The following is a 22,125-nucleotide window of genomic DNA, read 5'->3' on the forward strand; positions in this document are numbered from 1 at the left end:
AATAATCTTGTAAAGCAGAACTTTAGGAACTATACTAATAATAAGCGAAATTGAATACATTCTAATGATACTATTATATTCATTACATAATATTTTATAGTAATTAATAATCTGCCAAAGATTCTTGTAGCCCCATATTCAGAGAGATGGACAAAACACGAATCTTTTCCTCAAAGACGAACTGTCACGGCTTTTACTATAAAAAAAAGAAACCTTTCTCATCAGATGACATTAGAATTTGATTCAAATAACCTAAAAGAATGAATGAATGATCGTCGTTTTGCATAAATATTCCAAGAAATTCTAGCAAACTTCATTGACACTAGCTTTCGCCCATCACTGACAGAAATCCGTGAGGTTGCTATTAGTAACAGTAATTTAATTTCGCAAACAAACGACCTGTTCGGAATTAAAATTCGTCGGGAAATACGATTAGTTGATCTCATTATCGAAATGATGTCAGTGATATTCTGGGAGGGTTATTGATGCTTTTAAGAGTTATTTAAAGATCTGTTTTCTGAATATACGTTTTGGCGACTTTCGATACATTTGGCGATCGTTCTACGATGTCTTAAAATTTAAAAAGTTAAGAATACCAAATAGTTATCTTTAATAGTTATCTGGTACTTAAAAATATTTTTAAGAAATAAAATAATTTAAAAAGAATACAGCGTCACATCTAGGAAAAACCACTGGAAGTGGTCTCCTAAAAACTTTCTCTCATACTCTCAAATAAACTTGTCATGCCAGAGATCGCTTTACTTTAAGCTTGTTGGCGTACAATAGTTATGAAATATTAATTTTTGGTATGAATTTATTATTTTTACTGAATCTATCGTATCATCCTTGGCGAGCTATTTGGTGATTAATCCATGGCGTGAGATTAATAATATCCCAAAATCGAATTTATATTTTAGACATGTTTTTTTCAACCGATTGAAGCAAAGATTTGACACAAAACTACACTTGTGATCACAAAATCTCATACCAATTTTGATTTATTTAAGTCACTGCATTTTTGAATTATCGCGTTTACATGCTTCTGAAAGTACAGACCGACAGACAGTAAATCCGTTGTTAGGATTGGCTCAAAATTAGACTGGTGTCTAAGCTATAGATGTTAAATCTGTGTGCCGTATTTTATCAATCTTCGTTTTGTAATTATTTTGTTGACTTATATTCGAATAGCCGAACAGGCGGACTTGCTCTGAATGGAATTTGCTCAAAATTTGATAGAAATAATCAAATTTGGTGTAAATACCATATAACAAATTTTAACTGTGTAGCGTTTTGAGTTTTCTTTGTCACAGACAGACGGATGGACATTTTTTTAAATGTATTTTGTGAACTCAGGGAAGTCTATAACGTGGAGATTCGTCAAAATCGCGAGTTCGTGTATTTTGACGATTACTATACTTTATCTATACTCCGTATACGAAAAAGTAAAAATTAACTGATACAAAATAATTGAATTTAATAAAATATATCAGTGAATTGTTTAGAAATGTAGGATCACTTTGAAAACAAGTTTCAAGGAGAAGCTTAGTTTGTTGAACATATGCTCAAAGATATAAATATTATCTACTAAGCTTGAATATTATCTACTAGGTATAAATAATTTCTTGCAGACATCTATAATTTTCATTTCCTTTATATGTGACAAAAAGATGTGGAAATAGAAAAAAAAAATGTTTTTTTACACGCTATTATTTTACTCGAATGTTTCAGATTTGTAGAGAGAATTTTGTATTCAGTTTTCATTTTTATCTGATGTACTAGTATTTTGAAATTTTATATGCTTTGTGCAGCCGTATGCTTACTATCTTATTTTTACTAGAACTTAATTATAATCTTATTGTTTTAATTTAATTAAATGTAATTCTAAACGAATGACACCGACTTTCATTGAATTTGAGGCAAACTAAATGCATTTTAATGAAATATAATTAAATGCTAACACCTAGCAGACACCCACCCACAAGCATGGATATAAAAACATGTTAAAATATTTCAGATGTTTTTGATAGCTGTTCTTTTAAATCTACTTAAGATACTTTATTAATTTATTTATACTCGATATTAGTATACATACATTTTCATTTTAATACTAGACTGCTGTTAAAACGACGCCAAGAATAACGCCAAGCTAGAATTAGCTCGAAGCCAAAGTAGAACCCAAAGAGTGGATAGTTGCTCTTAGTTTGGCTACATTGGCTGCTCTTTTTTACATGATTTGGCGGTTTATCGCGGTGACCGTGGAAATTAAGTTGTACGATTAATTATACAGATTTAATTTGATTCATACAGTTTTCTAAAAAATCTGTATAAATAATAAATGAGTATGAGTCTGTTAATATGAGTCTGTGCATATGTCTCTGTATATAAGAGAATATGCTAATTAAGAAAGGCTATTTGATTTAGGCGTACAGATTATATAACGTTTCCTCAACTTATTTGTTTGAATGAGGGGGATGAAGGGATTTTTAGCAACAAAGGCTGTCATCCCAGGCTTGCCAACATAATCAAGACTGAATAAAATATAACGATTAATCGATTGTCAATATCTGTAAGCATTTAATCGGTAGTAGGCATTTTTTCAGAATTTCCCCATTCTAGTATATCAGGAAACGAGAGAAAAATTCACAATTTCAAATTTTCACATGTAAAACAAATCAAGTCAAATAAAAGCATTCAAAAACTGATTTTTTTCTTTTTTTGCTAAAATACTATTTAGCGCCATTTACAATGCTGCAATACATTTTTTTCATATTTATTTCATTCTCCTTAGCGTAATTATCAAAAATTGATGCAGTTTAAAACATTAATATCCTCAAATTATTTCCCCATTTCTCTTTTGAAAAAATAAAACTCCATATTTTTTATTATTTTTAGTAGACGAAGGCTTAAAGATCCGAGCGTAGGAGTAGATAGCTATTTCCTAAAAATAAATCAGAATGATTCATGTACATCCTTTAAACGCATAACAGGCTCGTTAAATGCCAGAAATAAACTGTTATTACTACACCAGAGTGGCTGTTAAGAGTAATTACATTGCTCCAGGTAAAAAGAAAAAAATGATTAAGAGTGGAGTAATAATTGTCTCAAGTGTGTTATTCTGGTTGTCTGAATATTGCTGACATAATTTTCTTGTCGCGTCAGACAAGAAAATTACTTCCCTCCAAGATATTAAGATTAATAATTAAAATATTCCCATTCTATGCGTTTATCACTGATCGTGATTTCGCAGAAAATATTGAGGAACGTGGCTGTAAAAGAAATCAAAGAACTCCGAAGCCAGAAGAGTTTCAATAATTAGTTTAGGTTTATTTATTTCTCTCCAATGGAATGTTAGCAAAGGAAGCGAAAAGAATATTTTCTAATTTCTCTAACATAGATATTTTTTTTTTTAAGAAAAAGAAAAGTTATGTCTAAAAAACGATAATATTATATTCATGTTTTCGCGCTTTAGATCTATATTACTAATGAAAATGAATTTATGGCTTTCTGCTGATGATCTATGAGATAGATTTTTAGATATAAAGCTACTAAATTTAGCACAAATATATTTAGAGGATGAGAATGAGAAACTCTGAGTATGTGTTTTGTAATAAAATTTTAATTAATTGGTAAGCAGAAATTCGTCATTTCTTTCGTCGATAATTTCAGAAATTATAATAACTCAAAACTAATCTTTTCAAATAAAAAAAATTCAATTATAAATGTATGTAATGATATCTCTTAATTAGTTTCCTGATTTTGATTTTAAATTAGCCCATTTTAACTTCATTTTAAAATGTTTTCTTATTTCCTTTCCAATTTTTATCTAATTATTTTTAACACACGCTCTAGAAAAACTGATGATTTAAGTATTTTCTCACGTTCCGAGTGAAAAGATAAAAATCCCTAATGTGTACAATATTCTTTTAAAGATACCTAATATTCCCTTTCCTAAGTCGGCATGTCAAAGAAATCCTCATCAACATCTCATAATAAAATCACTGAAGGAAAAAATTTCTTCCTCCTTTGCTCTTGCATCGCGATGTGGACTGGCTCATCTCACACCGCTTTTTCTCTTTACAAATTATGACACCCGCGATAAAATAAACAAAGTTTAGAATTTTTATCTATTCGTCCACGTAACTGGTAAAACCTGTTTACATCTTATATATGTATACACACATGCTGATCGGTAATTTCCTTTCAAATCCTTTAAATTCTAAACTGCGTCTCGTATAGCGAGGGAAATAACATGTACATGGAATAAAGTGACTATGCTGAATTTATTTACACTTTATTACGGAATAAAGAATTTACAAACAATAACTCAAAAATTTTATTAATAAATGTTTTCATCTCATGAAACAGTAAATAAATTGCGCATTTTAAACCCAGATGACATCATTAAATTAATTCAGCCAATAGGATGAGCAAACCAACTGGATACTGTAAAAAGCTCGTTTTTTATAAAAATAAACTATACCAAATGCAAATTATTTAAAAATAAGGTGTTGGGAATAACTTTTTATCCCTCACTTCAATGATTCAAACAAATGCAGCTACACTTAATTGAATTTAATTTTTTTTTCGTTAAATTGGCATTCTCTCTCTATTTAACAATGCTATGGAAATTTCAAAACACAGAAAAGGAAATGAAGGATCATACTGTAATCATATAAAGTTATGAAATGTTTATAATGAAAAACACGTATAGCCACTTAATAAGCAAAACTACTCATTTCAATTTTTGAAATTTTTAGGAGGAAAAAAAAAGTTTTTTTTTTTTTGTAATTAATTACACAATTTAGTGATTTTTTTTCTCACGTATTATAAACATAAACATGAGACAGCATGTTCATATAAGATACGAAAAAAGCAAAATCAGAAATAATTGTTATTCGTTGCGGAAAATTCATTTTTCTTTTCTTCTTTCTGCAAAATGCGGGAAATTAAAAAAGCTCGCACTGCTTATGAAGTGACGATATAATGTTTGCAATTAGTAAGAACTGCTTATTAATTTAAAAAAATCCATCATAATCTGAAATCCCCGATTTGATGGTGCTACTTGAAATATCAAAATTAAACATAATCCAAAAATTATTCATTCGTTCATCAATAGCAGATGGTCATAAAAAAATACTTCAATAAGCAAAATGTAAAAATATGAGATCAGAATAATAATAATAAATTGACGGTTTTCCCTGGATGGGTTATTTGATGTTTTTAATTCCAACATGTTGTTTAAAAATTATTTTAAAGAAAAATAACTTAAGAGGCAAAAGAGATTAAAAAAAGAAGTATTTTATCACAGGAAACAATCGATAATTTTTAAAAAGAATTATTAAATATTAATTAATTAAATAGCATGCCAGTGAATTTGAAAGTATAGAAATTAATTGTTAATTTCTTTATTATTTATATCCTTTACTGCAAATAAAAAATATTTAAAAGCCTTTTAATGGCGATTCCTGCTATTTTTTCTAACTGAATTCTCGTATTCATGCCATTTAATTCCACGAATAATCGGAGCTAAAAAGAATTTTTAATTACGTGGAATGCAATCGCAAGCAAATATATTCTTTTTATACTTTCAATATTTGCAGTCAAAATTCAACTTCATGGAACTTCAGCATTACACATATTTTTGTTTGTTTGTAAAATAACAATATTGGAATGACTCGATAATACTTCGCATATTTATCAATACTTTGATTAGTATAAGATACCAATAGTAAAATTATGTATGACTCTTTATTCTTGAATATTTATCTATTTCTGTATTGGAAAATTTCGCTTTCATGCAGAGACTTTCAATTTCCTGTGAAACCGAAGATAAAATAAACGATACTATGGATACACAAATTTCGACAGATAATAAAATATAATGAGTGCACTGTTACTATTAAAAAGATTGTTATCTGCTTACCTGAGAATCAACTTCAACTTCCTGTAGAAGTACTTCCCAACTTGTAAACAAAGTACTCTGGTATGGAGGTCTGGAAAAAGAACAGAAGATGCATGTAAATATGTTTCAAGACATGTCCAGAATAGAAGATGGTTAATCTATACATTACGTGTATCTATTTGCATCACACATATTTACGATTATGCTAAAAAATTCTAAAACTTAGAAAAAATGTCCCCTATATATGAATAAAGAATGGGATTTTATATTACATCAGATGGCAACACGCTCAGAAATCATGACGTCATAATATTTGTTTCCTCTGATTCTCGCCAGACAGAGAATTGTTGTGAGAAGATGATTAGTCTTGATGATCGGGAAAGTAGAGATGCATAATCCACGATTTTTTGAATAACAAATAATATTGCTATTGTTATTTTTAAATATGCTTTCCAAATATCTGTTATTTCAATCATATTATTAATTAAAAATTATTGCTTAATATTAAATATAAAATTTATTAATTGTAATTAATACTTAATTTACTAATTTATTAACGTGTGATTGAATTAATTTATCTGTTTCAGCTTACTTCTTAAATTTTATTTTTTTTCTCAAAACTATTAATTTAATTTATTTATTAGAGTGAACCATTTTCTGGAAAAGATGAGCTAAAAATATATGTCATTTTTTTAAAATGTTTACTTTAGTCCTATATTCTACCAATAGATGGCGCCAGCAGTAAACAGAGTACATGTAATCAAAGTCAATCATGTCACGAGCAATTAAAAAATATCTATATGGAATAGTGCATCATCAAATACGAATATCGGTCACTCCCGTAAAGTGGATCGGTGACTTCGCACTTTCCAGTGAAGTCTCGCACTTTCCGGTGAATCACCGCTCCGATAAATTTCAGTGATATGCAATTCAATGATACGATACGATAATTCCAATAACCGGTCCGTTCACTTTTCAATCCAATCACAGATTTCTTTCGAGAGCTTCCATTGGACAGATCGTATCGTCACCGCTCCGGCAAATTTCAGTGATATCGTATCGATTGTTAGTTTCTATCGTGATCCAAAACCTGTAATCGAAATATTATCAGTAAGATCGTATGAAGGATTTGAATCGCACCCCTCTTTGAAAAGTATTGATCACTTGTATTTGTGACTTTTTGATATTGGTTAGATAATAACCGCTCTGAAAATATTCGTCATCCCTACGGGAAAGCATTGTGATGGTTGATTACTTCATTTGTAGATGTAAAATGCAGCTAGCTATCTTATACCAATTTCTCGTTTATTTTAACTGTTTATTTTCATTCTAAATGTGCAATGTATGTCTCCTAACTGTTAATTAAAATATTAAATCCTTTATTTCCCATTGATATGGAATATCATACACAAACCTGCAAGAAGCATCTAATTTTGGCAAACCTAACAAAGCATATTATGTGATCGACTACATAAAACCTTTTTCATCCATTTCAAATACATATGGCGCATGTGTATAACTCATGATTACATGCATTAAAAATTGAAGATTAAATTTCAAGGACATCATCACGCTGAGGCACCAGTTCACAGGTTCTTCTGGTTTACCGCCAGACATCGTATTGATATTTCCACTATTAGCTTATTTCCTTGATCTCACCCTATGTTACGTTTTTCCGGATGAAGCATTTGTTTAAAAGGCAACGATTCTCAAGTTCCGAAGAAGTGCAGCGAAAGGGTGAAAAAAGAATGTTTGTAATTTGCAATTACCTTCTTTCATGAACGATAACGAAAATGCATAATAGCATAGAATAATTACTTTGATGGAAACAACAAACAAACAGGTTCTTTCTGTTTTATTCCTCCATAATAAAATCAGTTCCAGAACCTTTTGAACGCATTAGTATATACATAATGCTCTTTGTTATCTATCTCATTTACTGTTGATACAGTTAGGTTTTAAGTTGGAAACCTGGAGGGAATAATTCTGGGGGACGTATAAAAATCAATAGAACAATGATAATGAGGAGCTAGTTGATAAAAAGTAATTACTGCCCTTAAGTGATATGTCTTATGGCGTTTGAGATAAAACGATTCAGTGTCCCTATGGCCACAAGGTTTCTTTAGTTTAATCTAAGAATGCCCGAATAAGTTAAGATTTGACATATTATGGAGTAAATTGAAGTAATAATGTTTAACTTGATCGAATCAAACCATAAGAAAAGATTTTCCCCAGGAAAATTTCTTACAGCCATGTTCCTTGGGGTTTTCTAAACAGTTATCAGTTCCAGTCGCTTTTTGTAATGGGTAACTCCAACTTCGCCAGTTGTTGTTCAATGCATGGGAAATCCCAATATTTTATATATTTTCAATGTGGCACCAATAAGATTCCGCATTTGCTAAGCAAACTGCCTCGAAGACTGTAAGCAAACCAATTCAGAAATGCAAACCATTTTTCACTATAATAAAAAATCTGACGGTAAAAATCTTTTCAATAATCTTCTCATTTACGATGTCTAAAAAGAGAAAATACTTTAAATATCAAAATAATCAGACCACGAGATTTTGATGAATTTCCAAGTTTTAAACTTCCTGGAGCTCCCCATCCCTCCCCAAAAAATTATTTTGGAGTTAAGATTGAAGAGAACAATACTCAAAAGTAGAGAAAGCTATTCAAATTTGGAATTTGGCGATGACAGCAATAATGTATATCTGTAGGAAATCTTGGACAAAATCCAAAATAATCAGGAATGTGTTACTATCACAACACAAAAACGCAATCAACAACATAGTTTTATATTTTAGATTTGTTCATATTTTAGTCCCAATTTGTTGACTGGCTGATGTCATTTGGTTTTTATTTGATGTGCATTATATGCTTTAAAGACTATAACAGTTTTTTAAAATATATAAAACAATTAAAAAGCAAGCAGATCATTTAAAATAGAAACTGACAATGTGGATATTATTGAAGAAGCTTGTAAATGTTGGTGTAAATTTTAATACAATAACAATAAATGATAATGAATACTATTTTCCTTTTGGTATCATATTTTTTTTTATCCTGGCATTGTTGCTACAAAAATGAGAAAACTTATAAACGATTCAGAAGACTTATTGTTAAAAATAAGAGATAGTGAAGGAGTTGATTATACAATTGGAAAATTTACAATAAACAGAGAGTAAGAAAAATTTTCGTCTCTTTATCTTGAGTAGATGCTTCAGCTTTATTTCTTTTACAGATACAGACTAGTGAGGGTCAACTGTAGAATCAACTGCCGACTCCTATGCAAAATGGCACGAGTTAAAAGATGGTGCTTTATGTTGAACACCACCACCTTAGCAGATCATCCCATAGTATGATTACAAGAAGAGGAAAGTTACAGTTTTCAATACGAAACGGATATAAATATAACATTATATTCAAGATTTTGTTGTCCTCAAAGGCAGGAATAGAATTACTCAGTTAAAACCGATGAACAACAGATGCCATTGGAAAGTAATAAAAGGAACTATAAAATAAAATGAAGAGTATTGCAGTAAAGCTGAAATAAAAGCCACTGAGTTTATTCAAATATTTAAAAAAATAATGCGGCTCATGCATTGGAAAAAGTTCAAAATGATTATCATGAATATGACTATATATTTGATGTTTACAAAGACAACTTTAACCCGTAACTGGAGATGGGAGTCTAAATGACTCCGTTTTGTTCATTAGCTTTGATTATCACGTGGCATTTTCTCCTTGAATTCAATCATCTCCTCAGTACCTTCAAGTAGTTCTTTCAGCAGTATGTAGGCAAAAATATAAGTATGAACACGGGCGTATAACCGAGTTATTCCTTTTCAAAGTTTTTATTGTTATTCATGGAGTCGTTGACTCCAGTCCATGAAACTGCTTTTAATTTGAATAATGCAAAAAGATTAAAGAAATACTCTTAAAATAAAAATATTGTATTGAATATTAATTAATTTGAATAATATTGTATTTTAAAATATGGAAGAATACAATATTTTATAATATGTATTCTTCATTTTTGTTTGTTAAATTCTAACAGTAATTAACATTAGTGTCATTCCGTAATATCTAAATTAAATAAATTCTTATTAAAAGATTGTTTAAGTTTTTCTTTAAACATCGTTCCAACATTTAGTATTATAACATTTAACATTTTTGATATCATTATTTTTAGTAACTACATGATTTCCAGAATGTAATGGGTTTCCAAAATAAATTCTAGTGCTGTGTACAAAATGCAAAAACATTGGAGTCATTTTGACTTCAAGTCTCTGGCCGCGTGGGGAAATTCATATCTCCAGTTAATTGAATTGCATAGTTCATGCATTCATTCAAAAAATCACAGTTTACAGCAACAACCTAGAGATCATATAACGGCATGTTTAATGATTATATTGACAACCTATCAAAGGAAATGTTTACAAAAGTAAGTCACGGTACCGTGAAACAGACAATATTACACAAGACAAATCGGATCTAAACTGAGCAGTATTAACTCAATTTATCAGTCGGTAGAATTTCTAAATAATTCAAACACATAATCATGAAAGCTGCCAAATCTTGCATGAACTATTGCTATACGAAAAAAAAGAGCTCTACCGTTCTCTTTGTGTAACACAAAATAAAACCCGAGCTCCCAAAGCACTTCCTAGTAATGGATACACAGTTAATCTCCATTAAAAAGGTTCAAAGCCCACAGATTATTGCCTTTCAGAAGAGCACATCAACCGAAAGAGAGTCCATAAATTTTGATCACTGCTTTAGATACACTTTTATGGGAGGAAAAAAATATCATCGTATATATATCTTTAAAGGAAAAAAAGGCCCCTTCTTTTGAAAACTTACTTTGCTATAAATGTTGAGGAAGTAAATCATCTATTGAGGGAAGGATGATAAGGGAATAGGATCATTATTAATAATATTTTATTATTTCGTTTGAGCTTTTATAAATTTTGATTAAATATCAACATTTCCAAAATAATATAAAAATATATCGCAAATAAAATTTGAAATGCTAATCTGTTATACAAAAAGCAATTACAGCATCTGAATTTTGATAATGTGAAAGAAAATTAAGAGGTATATTGGAATTTGGGAAAACAATACCCGGTATCTGAATTTTGGCTCATTGAACGGTGTATTGGTATTTTGACTCAAGTATACACAGCAAGAAAATATCTGTTTTGCAATGTTCAACATATATTTTTCTAATTCATGCATATGATACCTTCCTCAAGAGCTCTTGATTACATGAGGATGGTAAGTTAGGGATTTGTTACTTTCTTGTTACAGGTATGGCATACTGAAACTGTAAGGATGTATTTGGTTAATCCTTTCTGTCCAAGATATCTAGATTCTTTATGCAGACGGTTCTCTAATCCCTATGTAGATAGGGATTAGAGAACCGTCTAAATATGCAGACGGTTCTCTAATCCCTATGTAGATAGTTTTATTTCTTCGTCTATAATGAGTGTATTAACAAATAATGAGCCGGCATCCTGGTATAGGGGTAGCGCGTCTTCCCCGTGATCTGGGTGTCCTGGGTTCGAGTCCCGGTTTGGTCATGGTTGTTCTTCCGTTGTTCTATCTGTGAGATGTGTGAATGTGCCCTCCTGTAAAAAGGGGTTGTGCAAGCGAATGAGTGATGCGTGAGTAGCAAAGTCGTACTCTTGGCCCTAGTTGGCGCTACTGAAAAAACAGAGATTGAGATGCTCCCCCACCGGCTTAAATCGCCGTCTTCGTAACAGCGGGCTTGTCCATGGAAAGTGCCATAAGAAACAATAACAGAAACAGCAACAAATAATGAAGAAAACCAAGAATAAATAATCACCTGAAAGAACAAATGTGATCACTTTTTTAAGGAATAGAAAGTGGAACAAAAGCCATTCCTTATTTTTCCTTCAAAATCAACATTTAAAAAAAGTTATATTGATATTTCATCTTAAATATTTACATTTAGATCCTATTTTCTATTTATAACCAGGTATTTGAAATATCTTTCATTGAATCGAGAAGGCACGACTTTAATAAAATATAAGCACAAACATTTCTGAATACATGTTACATATAGTATCCTTATGTTTAAGGATTCGAGATAATTAAAAGGACAAGAGACCGTATTTTTCGGTCGAGTTTCATTTTATGCAAAAGTTTACAAATCATTTATCAACAATATTAAGTTATTCATATCTGTCATTGGAATATTCTTGGGATATATTTTCTTATTTAACAAAATAGGCATACGCCCTATTTTTGATGAGTTCCTGGTCATCGAGAGTGTTTATTGGATAAAGTTTCGAGTTTATGCAAGATCTAATGATGATTATTATGAGAGTCTATTTTGGGGCATGCTTTGACGAAATAAAACTTCTTTTGATTGACTAATATTTCTTAATCCTTTTTGCATTTTTAATAATTCATGCTTCCATCATATTTTGCAGTTTGAAGACCCAAATTCAACTATCATGACAAAAAAAATTTACTTTATTCTCCATATCTAGTTTTCTTTCAGCTCTATGCTAGTTTTCTTAACCAAAATTTATTATAATTAAGCCTTTGTTTTTAACCACTGTTTTCTTGTCAGCAATGGCTATCTGTAACTTTTGTGTAATTTAACTTTCACATTTATGTGGCTTAATGGCCATTAAAATAACTGATGCTATTCGTATCATTTAGAAAATTTTTTTCTTTCTTCAAGAGGCTTCAGAGTGTACGTTAAAATTATTCTGATTATTTTTATTCTGTAGGTAAAATTTATTTCAAAAATAAGGTAAAATAAATTCAGAATCACAACAAAATTAGGACATCTAAACTCAATCAAATAATTAATCAGCTGCGTAATGAAATTTCCATGCTTATCTAGTTGTTTCAAAATTAGCTGAAATGTTGAACTGCAATAACTTTTATTTAAAAAAGATGAAATGTTGGTAAAAGATATGACGTGCTAATGTTAAACCACTATTCTTATGAATATTTTGCTTAGTCACAGGACTTAAAAATAAATCCAAATATGTCATTAGCATTTCAATAAAGTAAATAATATCAATGGTATTTGTTATGTCTCAACCTACAGTTTCATCAGCAACCATGTCTTGCACCTCTCCTCCTGTAGATTGAAAATGGCTATTCAGTTCCTAAAGTTCCTAATAGTAACTTTTTCTAAAATAATTTCTTGTGTGTTATGCTTTTTACTTAGTATACGTTGTATAGAGAATGCATAGTAATCGTCGAAAAATTCAAACTCGAAATTTTCGTAGAATCTCCACATTTCAGAACTCTCTAAGTTCGAAAAACACGTTTTTAGAAAATGTTAATTTGTCTGTCTGTGACAAAGATAACTAATAAACGCTTTGAACTAGACGGTTGAAAGTTGGTATCCGGTCTTTACACCAAATTTGCAAATTTCTGGAAAATGTTAAGTAAAATATGTTCAGCTGAAGTTCGTCTGTCCGACTGTCTGAATATAAGTTAACACGATAATTACAAAACGAAAAGAGGTAGATATAGAGGTTGTAGATACAGATTTAACCATTATAGAGTAGACAACTGCCAAATTTTGAGCCAAATCCAACAACGGGTTGACTGTCTGTACATTTCGAAACATGTAAACGCGATAATTCAAAAACGCAGTGACTTAAATATATCAAATTTGGTATGGGATTTTGTGACTACAAATGTAGTACCTTGTCAAATTTTTGTTTCAGTCGATTGATAAAAATGTGTTTGAACACAATTTCGATTTTTGGACACTATTAACGTATGCCAGGAGTCAATCTCCAAGTAACTGACCAAGGGTGAGGTGATAGAGTCAGTAAAAATGCTACATTCATCTCAAAAGTTAATATTTCGCAACTATTTTTCCCTAATGCATGTAAAATGGTCTCTGCAATGACATGTTTATTAGAGAGTATGTAAGAAAGTTTTGGGAAATACTGGCCGATGGTTAATCTTGCGAAAGCTGTTACTTGTGAAGTGCCTTTATTAAAACGCTCTTTTTGTTAAACCTTTCGCAAAATATGGACTTTTAGTGACTTTTCTATTTCATAGAATGCTCTTAGGATAAATGATTTAGTAAAAACATTTATATCTGCTCTATTTTTATAGTAATACAACAACATTGTTCAAATTTACACTTTTTAAATAACTAAAGGAATAATGATATAAAATGGAGAAAAGCGTCAAGTGAGGGGAAATACTTATATTAATTATCATTTAAATTTGATTCAAGAAGACCACAAATATTGCTGACGGTAAGAAAGATCAGAGATGGCAGCGTAAAAAATAGTTATAATGTATATAAAAATAATTGTTATTAATTTAATTTCCTTTAGAGGGTTTTTTTTTCTGTCAAATGTAACACGTTAATTCAATTTTAGTATCCATTTTTCATTTTGGAGGGAAAAAAAATTACCTGAATTTTAGTAAAGCATAAAATAACATGCACTGAAAATGAATGTGAAATTAGGCTTAGTCACATGACTGCAACCTCATGGGAATTGAATCATGTTGCATACGATATTAAAAGGATTTTAACTTATTTACATAAATAAGTTTCAATAAAATTTCCTTTAACTTCAGCTTTAAAACTCAATAATGTGAAATTATTCATAAATATGCGGCGTTATGTGAAACGACTAAAGTGACTGAGACATCTTGCGAACGTTAGCTTATTCTTGACAAATTTATTTAAACTGCAATCTTTTCTATTTAAATCTAAAAAAGTAACAATAGTTCAACAAAAAGATGAAAACATATCAAACGATAAAAAAAGTAATAATGGCTTTACCACTATTGCGTTTAAAAATAATCACTCGTTTGGAAATATCTCTGTATGGGAAATTCTTATTCTTTCCAGGTGTGATATTTCAATTATTTTTTTTCTATAAGTGAAGGATAGCAAAAAGTTAACTCTGTTTAAATTTAATTCTATGGCATTAAATACATTTTTCAGCAGAAAATGCAAAAACTCTGCATGTCAAAGAAATATCGAAGTGCTATAGTGCGAGGGAAACATGGGAAAGTTAAAACGATAACTTTATTTTCACTTGAGAGAATTATGAAACTTCGAACAAGATTATTTGATTATAAGAACACGAAAAATTCGATTTATTTTGTGATTTTTTCGTTCCTTAATGTATTTAAACAAAAGTGCTTTTGCAGTTAGTTATCGTCATTCGAAGCGAAGTAAAAGTTTTAGCCGATAATTTTTTTTATTTCCTATTTTGTCATTTTTAATCATGAATTTGCAAATGCAATTAAGTTCGTGTGGGCATATGTTTAAGGTATTGTTACATTATTTTTCTAAAATTGTTAATATCGGATTAATCTTATTTTCCTTTCTTTTTAAAATTTTCTGTTGGTAGATTAGAATCCTTAACTTTTGAAATTAAATAAATTTTTAATTGTTATTTTAAAGAATGAGATGAAGATTAAGATACACGACTTTCCTATACTTTTAGTAAAATAAAAACAATTTTTAAGGAATAGAACCATTTGGTTTTCTCATACAAGTTCTATAAAACCGTTATGAACTCAAAAATTTAAAAGTTTTCACGAATTTCTCACCCTGAGTTGATTTTTTGCTTGCAAAATATACATAAAGATAGTATTCTTATTGCTATGGAGTTACAGCCGTATTCTCTTTGTGTACATATGATTGAGAAAAACAAATATAAAACAGGTGAGATGAAAAAAATATCGGATATTGTTTTTATTCTAAACTCATTCATTGATTGTTATTAAAGGTAAAATAATTCTGTAGAATTCCAGGAAGAAATTCTAGTCGACTTTTATTTATTTTATATGCGTTTATGTTTACTGTTCGTTTTAGGAATCAAAGATTCTCTCCCATTTGGGCAAAGAATCCATATGAGAACATATCTGGATTCTTTGTTACGCTTTGATCTTCGCTCATTATATGCGTTTTCTTTAATTTTTTTTGTTCGACATTTCGAATTTTATTATTTTAATTTTAAATTTGTGTATATATTTTTCATATTAACAGTTCAATTTGGTAAGTTATATGAGATTGCTATGTTGCATAATTTCTCTGACATTTGGATTTTCTGTATTATTAATAATATATATAGGGTGATCATAAAGTTCTTCCAAAAGCCTTTAAATTCAAAACGGCGTCTCGCACAACCAGGTAAGTAACGCGTGTTTACAATAAAGTGACTATGGTTACTATTACTGAAATATGTTGAAACAAGTTACAGCGTTCCCAGCGGCGAAATAAGGAAGATACAAAAATTAATTCAAAAAATAAAGGAGATTTTTTAAAGTCCATTTAGACTATACCATAATAAAAACACAGCGAAAATATTTCATGGAATTATCCATATTTTTTGAGTTTAAAGAGCTTAAATGAACTTCATCGATCGCCTTACATACATATTTAGTGATAAGTAAATCTGGATGTCAGCAGAATTATGTAATTTTGATCTCGACCCTATTGTGATGAAATCAACACTTCTTAGCGCATGCTCAAAAATGAAGAGGGTTTTAATTAATGAGAATTGACAATATATATGTGTGTCTGTACTCTACATAATAGAATAGTTGATCTAGATTTGCCATATTTGGTACAAATATACTTTGAGGAGTGGAATATGCTAGGGATTGCAATACCGGACCAAAATTTCAATACCGGTATTCGGTATTTTTTAAATTTTAATACCGGGATACTGGTTTTAATACCGGTATTAGAAATTTTAGAAAAAGAAAGAAAACACAGGTGTTTCTTTGTTTTATTTGCCAGTTTTGTTAGAGAGTGTAAATGTCACAAAAAATAATTTATAACTTATAAATTATAACAGTATATAATCACAAAAAAGTAAAGAAACATCTTATTTATTTAAATCACAAAAAAAGTGTAAATATCACTATTCTATCTGTGGTACTTTTACAAAGTTTTGAAATGTGATCTTAAAAAACATAATGCATCCATTGTACTGTCATTAAGCCTGAAAACTAATTTTGAGTAAAAATTACCAGCTGTGGAAAACGCTCTTTCGGCATCTACGCTAGTTTGTGGTACTGTTAGCAAGGCGCGATATATTTCCAAGTATTTATCTCTAAATCCCTTATCTTCAAATAAAATAAATCGATTTCTCGTCGGATGATTTTGGATATAGCTGATTTCTGTATTGTATTTTGGTTCGTTTAAATTTTTTTATTTATCGCTAATTCTAATTTTTGTTCAAGAGACAATTCCTTTTCACTATCGACAGTAGTGACATCATAATCTTCGATAATTGAACCGAATTCTTCTGAATGTGGATAGGTTTGTGGGTAAAAAATTTTAAGAAAATTTACTCTAAACTTAATCAGATTTGAATTGGTTATTTTCTTTTCTTCATTTTCATTTTTAAAATCATTATAATTACGTAAATACCATAAGACATTTTCTATTTCGGTATGCCTATCTTCTGTGCGATTTTTCGATGTAATATATAATTCTTCAGATAGTGATGTGTGCTGTTCTTTCAATGACTGCAACATGAAATTTATTGTTGCATTAGCTGTTAATAAATTAGAATCTCTCAGACATAATGCCTCAATTGTCAGTTTTATTGGAAGTAGAGCTGATATAGTTCTGGATATTAAGTCGAATTCACTATCTGAAAAATTAATTTACAGGTTTAAGTCGATTATTGGATATTTGGATTGAATTTCTCAGTTTCAAAAATCGTTCCATCATTAGGAGTAAACTGTTCCAATGTGTTTTAGAATCTAATATTAACATATATTCTGTTTTATTTTCAGTTAGTATATATTTTAGTAATATATCCTTTTTTTATAGGGGAACGTTTAAATATCTTAACAATTTTTCGAACTTTATAAATTATAGGAAGCATTTCTTGATAGGTTAATATTTCTTCCTCATTAGCAATATCTTCTTCAACAATTACATTGTCATTATCTTCATTGTCAATATCACTCTCACTCTTACTCTTTTCAAAGTTGGAATCCGAAATTTCTATATCGACAGTATTTGGATTCTTCTGTTCTTTATTTTTTTGATATAATACATCTATTACTCCTAAACTTTTTTCATAATTGTTGCCCCATCAGTCGTTATGGTTACAATATTTTCTTTTCTTCAGTTATAATCAATGTTTCACTAATTTAGATTTAAGCAATTAATTAAGCCATTAATTAGCTAATTAATTTCGCCCGTTAGGGAGACATAAAAACAAAAACGTATACTATTTTGCTATGTTTCGCGATACCTGAACATATAGCGGATACAATTTTAAAAATTTCTAGTAAATACCGAAAAACCGGTATTTAAACTTGTGAATACCGATATTACGAAATTGTACAAATGGCTCGAAATCCCGGTATTCGGTATCCCGGTATTGCAATCCCTAGAATATGCATTGCAGTGAGGTTTTATTGAAACTTCGATTAATTTAAAAATGACATTTTTTCCTATTAATCATAATTTTGTAAAATGCTTGTACAGAAAAATGATTTTTACATTTAAAAATAATAATACCATTATTTTTAATGGTACAAAATAAGTTATGTAATTTAAAAAATTTTTTTTGACTATTCTGAAAATTTTTTTTTTTGCATAATTTCTATCCATAAGCAAAATTGAAAGTTTATTACAATAAAAAATGTTTTCATTCTATATCAATTATTTTATAGCCTAATTTTCCTCCAATGTTCGACCCTCGGGGGGGGCACCTCGAAATGAGGATGAGATGCTTCCGGCATGGTGGTTGGATCTCGCCACCCTGGAGGGTACACTAATAGGTGGGGGATCTGGCTCCTCCCATCGATGACGGGACGTACTTCCTTCGGGGAGGGTTGTACCGTGGCCGGTGACGTCCCTTAGGACTGAACCACAGTTCCCGCCAATTGCTGTTGCGGCGGTCCGGTCATTCAGTTTTATGGTTTAAATCCGTGTGCCTTAGGGCGGGTCGGAGAGTTAGATGGTTTCCTCCAATGTTCGAAGCCAAAAAAATATATTTTGCCTATTACTGGTTTATTTAATTGAAAAAGTATTAGTAGAAGCTGAAACTGTAATACCTCGAAACACAAATGCAATTAGAAGACAGATAATCCAGAACCATTACGTTTTAAATTTCATTATGTTATCATGGGACTTTTTTCCATTAGGAATGCACATTTTTGATAATGAAATGTTTCTTGCACTGATAGCTAACTATCTATGGTCTGTTTTTGTTTCGTGACATTTCATCTATGTTCACATCACATATAAAAGCATCGGAAAACTATACTTTCTGACATATACTCAGTTTTCAGATACATTCAACTGTAAATGTCGGTTCCATAAACATTTTGTGTCAATCATTTATTGTTTATTATAAAATAACCAAAAAAAAATCCTGGCTGCAAATGTATATATACTGTTAGAAGATACTTACTATTTCATCATTTATTCAAATAGCATTGATAAGAAAAATGGTACAAATGACTTGCCTTTTATGTAGAATTGAATTTTTAAGAAGTTTCTTTATGTTAACAATACACATGAAATATTTATTTTAGATTTTTCTTTAATAATTTTAATACAATTATTTTAAATCTATTTTTAACCTACGTGTTTTTAATATTTAATGGCTTTCGATAATGCAAAAAAACATTTTTGTGCGACTATTACCTGCTTTCAGAACATTCATGAAGCTTTTATGAATTTTTCTGAATTTTTTTTCTAAATTTTGGGAAATCTCTTATTAAATTTTGATTCTGGGAAAAAACTGCAGAAGCCATTCATGAATAGCAGTTATTTGATAATTTGATGAACATTAAAAAAAGAAAATTATCGTTATCTTATTATTCTTACTTTCCTAGATATTTTTCTTTCTTTTATTAATGCTATAGAATCATTCGTAGCTTAAAAGATACTACACTCATGTCCAAAATTTAGGTCACAAAAATGTTTTTCAAAGTATTTCTAAATAGATACCAGTAAAATTTAAACAAATTATATTTTATATATTGTGAAGAAGTGGTAACACGATATTAACCTTTGTTGTGGGAAATAATGTTGTTTAGCATCAGTTTTTGAGGAACTACTGAAATTAGACCGTTTAGGCATCTGGGAGTTTTGTCTGCAATTTTATGAATATTGCATTAAAACAAAACATTTAAACAGTTTCCGGGGAGAATGAGTCCTCATAATCGTTTAGACGATTCCTTGAGATGAAGAGCCATTGGCAGGCTTGGAGCTGGGCAGTCTCAAGCGGAGGTGGCTCGATGGTTACAAATGGCACCGAAAGTGATATCCAAGTTGTGGAATCATTCCAAACAAGTGGTACTGTAACCAGAAAGGCCGGCCAAGGCCGTTACTGAGCAACGACTTCTGCACAGGATCTCTATTTGGCATTAAGCGCACGATAGCATAGGCTGACAAAGGCTCCTCAACTTCCTCGTAACCTTGTTGCTGCGTCTGGAATAAAAATTTCCAGACAAACAGTATACAGACGTCTAGCAGAGAGGGCCCTTTATGCCCGGCGACCAGTTGAGTGCGTCCCGATTGTTCTGGTGAACGAACACATCAGTCTTGGGCACAGCAAGAATGGGGACATGTTCTTTTCAGTGATCAGTCGAGATTTACCACATAGAGGGACACTAGTCGAATCTTTATCTGAAGAGAGTGAGGAGCTCGCTATCATCCCTCCTACGTAAAAGAAATCGACAGATTTGGTGGCAGAGGAATCCTTGTCTGGGGTGGCAAAATGTTGGGCAGTCATACACAACAGCACGTCTTCGATGCGGGTATTGTCAATGCACATCGCTATAGGGATGAGATCCTTGAAGCCTATATGAGGTTGTTCCGGGGGGCTTTTGACCCAGATTTCGTGTTTACGGACGATAATGTGAGTTCACACAGAGCCCAAATCGTTAACAATTTTCTTGAGGAAGAGGATATTCGACGTATGGACTGGTCCTCTAGGTCTCCGGTTCTTAATCCTATTGAACATGTTTAGGATGGTCTCGGAAGAGCCATTGCACAGCATAACCCCTCTGCTAATACCCTCCAAGAGTTAAAAGCCGCGCTTTTGGAAGAATGGGCTTTGCTGCCCCAAGCATTATTGAATCCCTCATAAACAGTATGAAAGCTTGTTGTGTAGCCTGTATAGCAGTGCACGGTGGTTACATTTCATATTAGACAGGTTTTTCCCGAGATAAATGCTTTATCTCAGATTCATTTTGATATACCCTATTACTTAATTCTCAATTAAAATCTTTTCCATGTTGTTATGTGTCTATGTTCTTTCTTCCATTGTAGTGTACCTCTGTGCCAAATTTCGTGGCAACACAGTGAATAGTTTTTCATTTTTTGCAGATTTTATGTTTGTGACCTTAATTTTGGACATGAGTGTACTTGGAACTAGTATTCTAGAAAGACTGAAGCCGTATTACATTTCGGAAATAATCATCAGAAAAATATATAAAAAATTATCGTTTGCAAGTAGTTTTCTACCTCGTTTTTGATTGTTTCATTATTCTAATTGAATCTTTTTCTCATTAAAAAGAATTTTTTAATTAATTATAAAAATAATAAATATTTAATGTCTTCAATAATAAATCAACTTTTAATCGTCAAAAAATAAAAGTATCGTTTGTAAAAGAAACTTATCAGAATTGTTGCCAAAAATAATTAAAATGATTAATAAAAAAAGGATTTCGAAATTTGGAAAATAAATCATTAATTCTCATTTTTTCTCTCTAATTTTGTTTAATCATGTTTATCAACTGTTGGAGAAGATTATGAAAATTTCCGTTTTTGTAGAATATCATTTCCTAAATCTAACTTTTAGTCTGCATTTTAATAATTTTAGTATCGATTATCCTAATTTCACCTGTTTTAACGCTTTGAAATAAAGTAGCAGCGTTCAACAATTTAAGCCATGAAATGAGAGTTATTTAAATGTTCTATTGAGAATGAATTTTAAATTCTCTGTGACAAAAATGGAGCTGACATTTTTAAATATTCAAAATAAGATAAATTGTCACATTACTAAGATGAAATATGAATGATAATTTCAATGAAAATAAGAGAAATGCAGATAAAAACATGAAAATGTACATTAAATTAACTTATGTAGTTTCTTTTTTTAATGAAAGAGACGAAATCTTCGACATGGAAGATTTTATTTTTTATCTTAATTCATTAAATAATGAATCTAATTTACGCCAAAAATTACAAACAACAAAGTAAATAA

At 30.4% G+C, this 22,125-nt stretch overlaps 1 protein-coding gene across 7 annotated transcripts in view; it reads right to left on the minus strand.

Moving 5' to 3' along the window:
- The window catches only part of LOC129983710 (uncharacterized), a 599,516-nt gene that overhangs the window by 138,917 nt on the left and 438,474 nt on the right, over positions 1 to 22,125 (minus strand). For all 7 annotated transcript variants that reach the window (XM_056093306.1, XM_056093309.1, XM_056093308.1 and 4 more), the window contains exon 3: positions 5,924 to 5,993. In XM_056093306.1, the coding sequence (XP_055949281.1) occupies positions 5,924 to 5,993 (70 nt within the window). The remainder of the gene's footprint in view (positions 1 to 5,923; positions 5,994 to 22,125) is intronic.

The sequence above is a fragment of the Argiope bruennichi genome, chromosome 9 (genome assembly GCF_947563725.1).
Source record: "Argiope bruennichi chromosome 9, qqArgBrue1.1, whole genome shotgun sequence".
NCBI classification, from domain to species: domain Eukaryota; kingdom Metazoa; phylum Arthropoda; class Arachnida; order Araneae; family Araneidae; genus Argiope; species Argiope bruennichi.